The 11239-nt window shown below is 45.7% G+C and overlaps 2 protein-coding genes across 2 annotated transcripts in view; one reads left to right on the top strand and one right to left on the bottom strand.

Annotated features, from left to right (window-relative positions):
* Positions 1-549: 549 nt before the first annotated feature.
* Positions 550-5470, top strand: CT47C1 (cancer/testis antigen family 47 member C1). Its single transcript, XM_074391586.1, has 6 exons — positions 550-684; positions 778-972; positions 1006-1405; positions 2522-2677; positions 3516-3660; positions 5099-5470. The coding sequence occupies exons 1-6, from the start codon at positions 550-552 to the stop codon at positions 5106-5108; spliced, it is 1041 nt and encodes a 346-aa protein (XP_074247687.1). The 3' UTR covers positions 5109-5470.
* Positions 5471-9333: 3863 nt separating this feature from the next.
* KIAA1210 (KIAA1210 ortholog) overlaps positions 9334-11239 on the bottom strand; it is a 42943-nt gene continuing 41037 nt past the window's right edge. The window contains exons 12-13 of the mRNA XM_074392133.1: positions 10974-11079; positions 9334-9509 (exon numbers count right to left, since the gene is read on the bottom strand). Coding sequence (XP_074248234.1) covers positions 9334-9509; positions 10974-11079 — 282 coding nt within the window. The remainder of the gene's footprint in view (positions 9510-10973; positions 11080-11239) is intronic.

The raw sequence follows: 11239 nt of genomic DNA, 5'->3' as shown, positions 1-11239 counted from the left end.
TCTGGCCTTTACAGAAGAAGTTTCCCCAACCCAGAGTGCCTCCCCATCGGACCGCTAGAGTGTTGGTAATAATCGTAAAATTAAAATGGCAGGACTTGTGTGGGCCTAAACGGTAGCCCGGGACACTAAAGCCTCAAAGAACAGGTAGAGTTCTGAATTCGGAGTTGTCATAAAGGTTAAGGGCCTGGATCGTTCATTGGGTGCAGAGCATGTCAATCTGAAGTTTTCAGCAAATGAGCTTAGAGCGCACTGAAAAAGCTGAGAGGCCCTTGGAAACACTTCCGGTTCCGCCCCCTGTCGCCTGCCTACGGGAATCTTTCCCGCGTTGTCTAAGTCCTCTCAGGCCAGCCTTGGCGGGAGGCTTCTTGGGGTTGGTTCCCTGCCCTTCCCACCTTAGGGTGACCTCAGAGACAGACTTTTATTCCCTCAATAAGGAGACAGACTCGTATTCCCTCAGCAGCCAGCCTCTCGCCTCTCCTCAGCCGCAGCCACCGTCTTCACCGTCGTCACGTCAGCCTGGTCGGCACCCCAGTTGAGGCGCTGACCGTCATGTCTGCCACAGGGGATCCAGACCTAACCCAAGGGGACCAGGAGGCCCCAGTGAGCCAGGAGGGAGTGCAAGTTGAGATGGGTGGAGCTGGTGATGGGGAGGGTGGCGACTCTGGCCCCAACAGTGGCGACGTGGTGCCCACAGCTGAGGCTGAGGAGGCCGGAGCTGGTGACGGGGAGGGTGGCGACTCCGGCCCCAACAGTAGCGACATGGTGCCCACAGCTGAGGCGGCCGGAGATGCAGGGCCCATGGGAGGCCTTAGGGAGGAGGAGGGTGAGCAGGTGGCAGACATGGCTGCAGCCCTCGGGAGCTGGAGCGTCGAGGAGGAATCCTACTTTGGGCTGGTAGAGGTGGAGGTGGAGATGGAAGAGGAGTCGGAGTCAGATGAGGAGGAGGAGGAAGAGGAGGAGGAGGAGGAAGAGGTGGAGGGAGAGGAGGACGAGGAAGAGGAAGAGGAGGAGGACAACTTCCACTTGGCCGCGGGTGCCCGTCGCTACCCCATAGGAGGCTTTCGCGTGGAGTTCCTGGACATGGTCCACAACCTTCTCCACCGCATCTATCACAACGACCACATCCTGATCGGGATCCGTGGTGGCCGCCTGATGGAAGGGCCCTGCCCTGTGATGCCCAGCTCTGATGAGCCCCCGCTGCTGGTGTCCGAGAGGCTGGGTGCAGGGGCCGGGGCCCCAGAAGGCGATGACCTGGGCCTGATCGAGGAGGCCGAGTTGGTCCCAGAGCCTGAGGTGCCAGCAGACCCGGCCGAGACGGCCAGGGAACCCGCAGAAGAGCCCGCGGAGGAAGCTGAGGAGGAGAAGCCTGCAGGGGAGGAGCCCGCAGAGGAAGCAGTGCCCAAGGGTGAGGAACAGGCTAGCCGCACTGGCGGGGAGGCGGGGATCTGTACGCCCGAGGTCTCTGGGCAAGGTCACAGTGCGGGCACAGCTGGTAAAGTTGGTGGCCAAGCGGGGGTCGGGGCCTCAGGTGGTGAAGTGGGGGTCAGGGCCCTCCTAAAAGTTAAGGCCGAATGTGTCCCAATGAGTTGAAGTCCAATTCTCTAACGACCTCTATGGTTTTGAGAAAACATGCTGCCCTCTACCAAACTTTTTGATAGGAGATCTGAGCTCATCGATCTCAGAGCAACCAGTGGTGGAGGAACCAGCCACAGAAGAGAAGCTGAAAGTGGCTGCAGAGGAGGAACCCTCTGCACAGGAACCGGCCGCAGAGGAACCAGCCTCAAAGGAGACCGTGGCTCCTGAGGGTGAGGAACTGGCTAGCCGCAGCCACGGGGGCCGGGGCGGTGCGGTGGGGAGGCAAGAACAGGTGTGCCCAAGGGCTCTGGGCCAGCGCTGTGGTGGTGGGCACAGCTGGTGAAGCAGGTAGTGAAGTGGGGGTTGGGACCTTCCTGAAACTTAAGGCCGAATGTGTCCCAATGAGTCAAAGTCCAGTTCTCTAATGACCTCTATAGTTTTGAGAAAACATGCCATCCTCTACCAAACTGTTTTTGATAGGAGATCTGAGATCTGAGATCTCGCAGGAACCAGCCACAGAGAAGGAGCAGGAAGAGAAACGAGCTGCAAAGGAGGAGCCCGCAGAGGAGGAGCCCGCAGAGGAACTGGCCACAGAGGAAGCCGCGGCCCCCGAGGGTGAGGAACAGACTAGCGGCAGCGGCCAGGAGGCAGGGAGGCGGGACCGTGCACCAGAGGGCTCTGTGCAGGGCCGCGGTGCAGGCACAGTTGGTGAAGCGGGTAGTAAAGCGGAGGTCGAAGCCCTCCTGAAAGTTAAGGCCGAAATGTGTCCCAATGAGTTGAAGCCCATTTCTCTAACGACCTCTATAGTTTTGAGAAAACATGCTGCCCTCTACCAACCTGTGTTTGATAGGAGATCTGAGATCATTGGTCTCAGAGGAAGCAGCCGCAGAGGAACCGGCGGCGAAGAAACTTGCCACGGAGGAAGCGGAAGATAAACCAGCTGCAGAGGAGGAGCCTGCTGCAGAGGAACCCGCCGCAGAGAAATCGGCCGCAGAGGAACCGGCGGCGGAGGAACCGTCCACAGAGGAGGAGCGGGAAGAGAAACCCGCTGCAGAGGAGTCTGCAGAGGAACCAGTCACCCAGGAGGCCGCGGCCCCCAAGGGTGAGGAACTGGCAAATGGCAGTGGTGACGACGAAGGAACACGGGCGCCCAAGGGCTCTGGGCAGGACCGCAGTGCGGGCACAGCTGGTGAAGCGGGTGGTGGTGAAGTGGGGGTCGGGGCCCTCCTGAAACTTAAGGCCGAATGTGTCCCAATGAGTCAAAGCCCAATTCTCTAACGACCTCTATGGTTTTGAGAAAACATGCCACCCTCTACCAAACTGTGTTTGACAGGAGATCTGAGATCATCGATTCCATTTGCAAGCCTACAGATGAATGGCCAAGTAGATAGGGGTTTAGGAGGGAGCTTGGCAGGAAATAGAAGGGATGCCCAAAAGAAAAGAACAGGCAAATGGCACACATCCTTTTTGGTTCGTGGCTTTTCTTAGAAAGTTGATCTCACAAATAATTAAGTGATACAGGAGCCCTTGGTAAAAATGAAACATTCAGGGGGTTGAGGAACCAATGAGCTTCACCATAGAATTTGTCTTTTGAGGCAACAAATATTTTCCCAACAAAGTTCTGACCAAAACACTTAGAATATGATCAGACCTGATGATTCTGATCTCTTTTTCTTTAAAGAACTAGAAATAATCAGCAGTTTTGGGTGGAAGATTTACTGGAAAAAAGGGAAATAGTGTCACTATGGAAATGATCAAGTGGCAGCAATGTGAGAGCCATGGAACTGTTGTGAAAACCAGTAGGAAGATGCCTAGCTATTCCTTTCTTAGTTAAATCTATCCTCCTGCTCCTGAGGCTGGAGTACTGCATGCTAGTTATAAATTAGGCTATATTTTCTGTGAATGTCTAGTCCCAACATCTGTATTATTCTTTACTAAAGAAGTCACTAAATATCAATACGAAAAGTGGGATGAAGAGGTCCAAGGTGCGGCAGGCGAGGAAAAAAAAGAGCAACAAAAAGAGGATGCACAAGACAAGAGGAAGAGCTCCAAAGGCGCAGCAGAGGGGAAGCCGAGGAAATCCAGGTGTGTGTGTATAGCTTTCAGAGTCACTCCACTATTCCTGGCATTTACCTGTTACTGACAGTTTTATTATTATTTTTTAGATTCCCAGTAAACTAAGAAAAAGTTTTAAATTAGTTTAAAAATTCAATTTAACTTACTTAAATATGAACTGCAATGTGGTCTGAAATATACTTCATGGCTACTCATTTGTTCATGTTGAGGTCTTTTTTCCTCTAGCTGCAAGACTATTAACAAGTGGCCAATGTATCAGACCTACTACCTAAGACCAATATTTGTGTACAAAACAGTTGCCAGACACAGCAGTCGCCAGACGCAGCAGCTAACTTGGCTGGGCCACACATTAGTTGGGCCTTCATTACTTAGCCACAGAAATGCAGGCTCCCATGGTAACTAGGAGACAACTCAATGCCCTTTACAAAGTGACTAGTTACAAATAGCAAAGAGCTAAGAATCGGCCAGGCGCGGTGGCTCAAGCCTGTAATCCCAGCACTTTAGGAGGCCGAGGCGGGTGGATCACGAGGTCGAGAGATCGAGACCATCCTGGTCAACATGGTGAAACCCCGTCTCTACTAAAAAAAAAAAAAAAAAAAAAAAAAAATACAAAAAATTAGCTGGGCATGGTGGCACGTGCCTGTAATCCCAGCTACTCAGGAGGCTGAGGCAGGAGAATTGCTTGAACCCAGGAGGCAGAGGTTGCGGTGAGCCGAGATCGCGCCATTGCACTCCAGCCTGGGTAACAAGAGCAAAACCTCCGTCTCAAAAAAAAAAAAAAAAAAAAAAAGCTAAGAATTTCAAGTAGGACCACATTTAATGACTAATACCTAAATATTTGTTTAGCTCTATATTTTTGTATTTTATGTGACGAAAAGAATGTATGTAATTAAGTCAAAGTATATCTGTCTTTGAGTATATTTCAATGGTTAACAATTTTTCTTTTCCTTTTTGCATTTTCACAGTTGTATATTTCATAACAGCTTCTTTCCCATGTGGTAGATATGGAAACCAAGGGTCTGGGAGGGTAAAGGAGTATCATTTGTGGAACTAGCACAGGCTGTTAAAGCTCGAGAGATTTATTTAAATCCCAGAATTGCTTCTCACATAAAAACAACAACAACAAGCTTTTCTGGTGCTAGGCAGACAAGGTTGGTGTGATCATTTGACTGGAACCAGTTCCACAAGCACCCTAATAACTAAGCTTGCGAGTTACAAAAAAAAAAAAAAAAAAATGGTGTTCTTCTCTATTTGTTTAAGACACAGCACATAAATGTTGCAGATATACACAGAGTTGACCATTTTCTTCTATTTAGAAAGTCGGTGCTGGTTAATGTTATACCATTGTTTATTTTTTTTTTTTTTCATTTCATCCTGAAGTTGGGAGGAATAGAAAGATGAAAAAAGAAAACTCTGTTGTTCATTGTTTTTATTTTATTTTTTTCAGATCCCTGTGAGAATTCATAACACGTATTATTCCAAAGTTCGTTACCTCAAAAGTAATATGTAGTGACATCTAAGTTTTATCTTTCACGAATGTATTTGACAATATTTGTTCAAGTTAAAAATAAAAGTTTGTTTCAAATGAATAAACTGAAACATGGCCAAAAATAATTAAAATGTCAAGTTTAAAACAATTTTTGAAAGGAGAGAGATGGGGCTCAAGTCTTTAGAGCTGTGTTGTCTACTACTTTAGGCACTAGTAATGTTGTGGCTAGTAAGCACTTGTAATATGGCTAGTCTGATTTAATATGTGCTGTAAGTGTGAAAATAATATTGCATATCTTACTAATGATTGTTACACTGGTTACATATTGAAATGACAATACTTGAAATAAAATGAAATATTAAAGTTTGTGTTGGTTTCTTTTTGTTTTTTAATGTGGCTACTAGAACATTTAGAATTACCCATGTAGATCACATTATATGTTTATTGGACAGTGCTGCTCTAGAGCATGGTTTTGAAGAAAACTTCACGGATGGCCCAGGTTGCCTGGAGGCCACATGGTATTGCTGAGCTTGGGCCCAGACTTTGATCTGGAGCAGTGGTTCTCCACGTTTGGTCCCCCAAACAGCGTCATCAGCATTTCCTGGGAATTCTCAGACTCCACCCAAGACCTATGGAATCTGAAAATCTGGGGTGGGGTCAGCAAGCTGTGTTTTAACAAGTCCCCCAGGGGCTTCTGATGAACACTAAGGTTGGAGACCCACTGGTTTCAAGCAACAGAGGAAGAAGCTGTGCTTCACCTCCTGTCAGACCGGCCTTAATTCACTGGCTAGGGGCTGTTTCAGGTCAACCGAAAGGGACAGCAAGGGCTGGGCTGAGGAGGAGACTAGAACTCACGGGGGCTGAGGCCTAGAGAGGAAAATGCATAAAGGAAAAAGTCGGTCCAAAAGGACACAAACTTGATACCATGCATATGACTTCTAAGAAAACATACTAATGATCGCCATAAATTCATTGTGGGTATATAGAGAGAGACCAAAAAGTGTGCATGCAAGAGATGGATACAAATGAAGCATACAGAAAGGTGTGCATTTGAAAGACAAGCAAGCACTTTTGAGACTGTGGTTACCTCTCAGGGAAAGAAAGGGAGGGGCATTCAGGAAGAGAAGGCTCCCCACAGGCATCAACTGTATTTGTGGTTACATTGCTTAAGCTGAATAGTAGATACATGGATGTTTGTTTATAGTAAAGTTTTCTACAACTTTGTGTAGGTCTGAAATATTTCTAAAGCGGGAGGGGGAAGGGGAGCAGTTCTTCCCACATCACTGGGGCAGGAGTCAGAATTCTAGAACCCAACCTGGCCTGTGAGGTCATTATGAAGGTATGGTTGTCATAATGATAACTGTAGATAAACCATTAAATAAAACATGCTGTATTCGTTGATTTAAACATTTCAAATATTTAGACATATGGTATGAGGATCCCAAGTTGAACTCTTGTTCTGAAACCTGAAAATGTTACAGGTGGGACAGGCTCAATATCTAGCTGATAAATCCTTTCCCTTCCTCCCTCCATGCCGCTTTGTTACCTGAGTACAGTGGGGGCCCTTGTTTCTGAAACGTGCTTGTTTCAGTAGCCCATCTTGCTATAGAACTTGGACTTAGTCCCTGACCCAGGCTAGACTGCAACCACCAACCACTGTGTCCCTTCTACTCACCCCCAACTGCACCCCTCTCCATTCGCTCTCTTTGCTCTCCAGGCGTTCATACACGAAACCTAATCGCACTTCTCCCCCATACCAAATATCAGTGCCCACCTGGAGGCCATCAGCTTGGTCAGGCACACCTGTGTGGAGGCCCTTTATTCGCAGCACCACCTCTTAAGAACATTTTACTTCTCTGACAACCTTCAGCTTTGAATTGTCAATATCCTATTTGATTTCCTGCCCCATGTCACAGACAGAGATGGACTACAGAATAGGCTTTATTGAATTTATTTGCTTTGCATACATCACAAATCAAGAAAGCTAAAGAAGTAGAAAACTTGTCAGAATTTGCTCTTAGCATTTAAAAAGATCTTAATCTTTTCATTTAAAAACAGAGCTTTGTTGTTAACTGTGGAAAAGAAATTGTTATTGGAGAGTTCTCAAGAGTGAGAATAACTGAATACAGGTTCACTGTGAAAAAGGGAAGGGAGGTATAACAGCTAATCTACCAGGAGTACTGGGATAAAGGGCATCTACCTTAATATATCGTTCACTATGGGAATACAAAATAAGTGAAATTCACTCAGTCAGAAACCTAGCATTATCCAAATGGCAAAAGCACAGTATCAGGAAAAATAGATGTTATATAAAGAAAATGCAAAATCTAGCATGTAATTGTACCGTGTCATGTTATACCAGCATCAACAAAATCCAGCACCAAGTGTTTAGCTCTGATACCTCAGTGCCTCTCTGGATTTTTTTTTTTTGTATGGGGCCGCACCCCACTCAGAATATAAAGGCACAGTCAGGTGCCCAGGCCTGCATCTCTGTTTAGCAAAGCAGCACAGTGTCACAGAGGCAGACACAGTCATAACTATACTGAGAAGTTACTTCTGGGTCTCCTAGAAAAAATGAGCTAGATTTACTGCCCAGGCATCCAAAGGGAGCTCTCCTTTAGTGTTTGGTGGGTTTGGGGGATGGGATGAAGGGGAAGACATAAAAAGGAAGATTTAACTAACTTCTAGTGAACCTAGATGAGATTCTGGGGTGGTCTGCATATCAGAAAGCCAGCCAATTAAGGAACCGGCTCTGGGGTGAAAGGTGCCTGCATCTTCACCCTCAGGAGCTGTTAATGGAGGCAGTGCTGCAAAAGAAAAAGGCTGCGTGGCAAGATGGAAAGGGAGGCATCAACATGTGCTGGGCTACTTGCCCCCTGCCCTCATGGCTGACCATCCCTCTCATCCTCTTTCTCACTCCTCCTTTTTGGCCTTCCCTCTTCTCCGTGGCTGAGGGATGAGTGGGTCACTGGAAGGTAGGGTCTCTCCAGCCTAGTAACTTTTGAGGTGTGTGCCTCTAGGAATGAGAGTGGGAAAAAACAGATTTACTCAAAGCTTCCAGTTAGCAGAAAGTTCATTTCTCTGTGGCTTTTGGATTACACTCTTGCTTTGGGCTAAAACCTTGTGAAGCAAAGACAGCTGAGGAGAAAGGACAAAAAGCTCCATGGAGTTCTACACCTTAAGGCTGGAACCAGAGAGGAAAGAGCTCCAGTGGCCCAGATGTGCATCAAGGTGGTAAGCTTGCCATCTGCTTGATGGAAAGTACAGCTTTTGGCATCTGTAGAACTCTAATTTCAATAGGGTCTTCAGTGCTTAACAGGATATATATGACAGGCAGTGATTTCTGTGCAATCAGAGGGGGTCACAGTAGTATTGGGATGAGAAGCAAAACACTGATGGACTAACCATCCAGAAGAGTAAGATAATTTCCAAGAAGCATTCTGCCTCATAGGGAGGTGCTGCAGCCAGGCCTGTGACAGGTCGACATGGGCATGTGCCAAGAGGGAGCTTTGTGTAGGTGTTCTGTATGTTACTATCACTCAAGGTGAAAGCATCAGGGGCCCCCAGGGACACAGGGAAGGTGTTTCAAGGGGTGGTAGGCTGATTGGAGAACTGGCTATGCAGAAATTTTCTTGGAGACCCAGAATTTTCACTTCCACCACCTCTTCTAGGAGCCTTTGCAAAGCTTAGAGCAACAACCAAATAATTGCAGCATCCATCTAGGCTCATAAATCCTAAAGGCCAATCTTTGCGTCAAATCATCTGAATGTTTCCGTTAGAATCACTTTATTTGGCTGAGAGAAACGACAATTTTTTAGTTGCTCCAACAAAATGTTTTTGCTTTATCCTTTCTAAAGCACATTGTCCAAAGTTAAAGACTTTGCAATTCTACAGCAGTGCAAATGTTTCCCATAGTTTTAATAGAGAAAATGCTGGGTTTCTGGATGCTGGCAGTGACTATATGGAAGGCGAAGCATTCATGGCATTTATTTCATTCAAATGATTATGCTTTAATTCGCATTTCTAAGGCTATGTTGCTTAATAAATTCTTATTTTGCTTAATAAATTCATACTTTGCTTAATACTTATTTTGCTTAATAAAAGTGGCCACACGGTGAAAAGATCACTACATAGAATTAATACGGTTATTAGCAATTATCATTTAAAATGCTGATGCTCCATACAAGAGCTCTTTATTCTGTGGTCTCTGCCAGATGGCTCCACGCTTTGGCTTTCTTCCTGGCCAGGGAGAACCAGACAGGCTCAACTGGCTCACCTGGCTTTTGGAACTTGGCCGGGAGAGTTGAAGATCGTTTAGTTTCTTTTTCCATGGCAGGCATTTGCAGTGTCTTCTGAGCCTCAAATCCAGCTGGAACCAAAGAAAATAACACACAAGCAATAAAGAACCCCAGAGATACTTGGGTATGTTGTTTATGGAATGACCTAAAACGTTTCTTCCTTTAGGTTTCCTCTGATTCCCCTGCTCTAGTGCTTTATAGACTCTTCTCCCTTTGGTGCCAGACTTCTAAAAGTTAGTGCCTATGTGATGCCAAGATATGTCAAAGGGGTAACATCAACATGGCTATGGCCACAGGGCCCTGGGTATCAGAAGGCCTGGGAGGTAGTACTTATGGCTGTAACTGCCAATCTTCGTGTGGTTATTAATGGATTGTCTTACATCTTCGAACTGAGACCAGAGGGAAACATATCTTACCTGCTCAGTTTCGAAAATTTCACATAAGGTAATGTTATTTGTGTTTTGCATGAAGCGAATTGATTGATGACTCAATAGATGCAAGCAGTAAAATTTGATGGTAAATAATACTGTACTAACCCAACTACCCCATCCAAGCAGACTATTTTCCCTATTCCTAATTCCACTCCCTCCCTCATCCTGCTTATGGTCAATTTACCTAGCGATTTAGACTCAACCAGTGGTTCTCAATCCTGGCTACACATTAGAATCACCTAGGGCTTTTTAAAAAAATACCAATGCCCATGGTGTTTCCAGAAGCAAATGAACTAGAATCTCTAAGGATAGAGCCAGGATGATCTGCAACTTTTTAAAAAGCTCACCAGGTGATTCTGATGCAGAGTGACAGTTGTCAAACACCTGATAGTAGTATAGTACCCATGAAGCCATTAATAGCTATGAGCAAGTCAACTGCTGCTATTTCATGGCCAGACAGTGGGTTCCTGAATTCCTAGTCTAATTTCTTAAAGATGGTTCAATATAAATCCATCCTCCCCTCCCCTGCTCCTGCTGAAAAAAAAATTCTCTCTAGCACACAACTCTTTCTGGTGAGATCACATTCTATTATATCCCAGCGGAGTATTCCTCTCAGCTGTCAACATTTCCTCAACACTTACACATCCCTGCTCAGAATACAGAGAAGCTGAAACAAGCCTACTAAATAATTTAAAACAATTTAATACCATTGAGCCTTTAGAGTGAATTATTTTCAACAGTTTCATTGGAGATGTAGAAAGTGAGAAAATACCACTTTGCTATGAACTGAAAAGTGACTCGGTACTTTCCTCTTGCATACCCAGCCAGAAGAATGTTTCAGTGAGTGACCACAGTTTTGTGCCTAGACAGCTTCTTTGATGAGCCAAAATACTGGAAGACCCTATACACTGGGACTTGAGTAAGTCAAAATAATTAGATTTTCCTAAAATAAGCTAATATCTCTATCTAATTAAAGAGCCATGCGAGAAATCATTAAGCTGACTTGGGAGATAAGAGACAAGTATTATCTGAGCTTAAAATTGCAAAAGTTTCAAAACATTCTGCCAGGGCTGTTTTTTGAGAGATCGGAATGTATGCTTTTACCTGATTTTATAGGCTTAAGTGGCTTCATCTGTGCTTTCTTCTCCTGTTTGTAGACATTGGAAGTGAAAATCTTTTTAGCTTGGTTTTCATTTGCAGGGGCAGCTCCCTTTAACACAAAAATGAAAACAGAAAGCTTGTTAAGTTTTGACATTAAAATGGCAGATTGCTTATTCAGAGGGCCATCAAGTGCAAGCCCTGTCCTGGGTACTATGAGTTCAACAGTATCCAAAAGGAAAGATTAGAGATATAGAGATAGATACGGAGAG

This window comes from Saimiri boliviensis, chromosome X (genome assembly GCF_048565385.1).
Source record: "Saimiri boliviensis isolate mSaiBol1 chromosome X, mSaiBol1.pri, whole genome shotgun sequence".
Classification (NCBI taxonomy): Eukaryota; Metazoa; Chordata; class Mammalia; order Primates; family Cebidae; genus Saimiri; species Saimiri boliviensis.
Note: the sequence above shows the minus strand (reverse complement) of the source record. Positions and strands in the feature narration are given on the sequence as shown.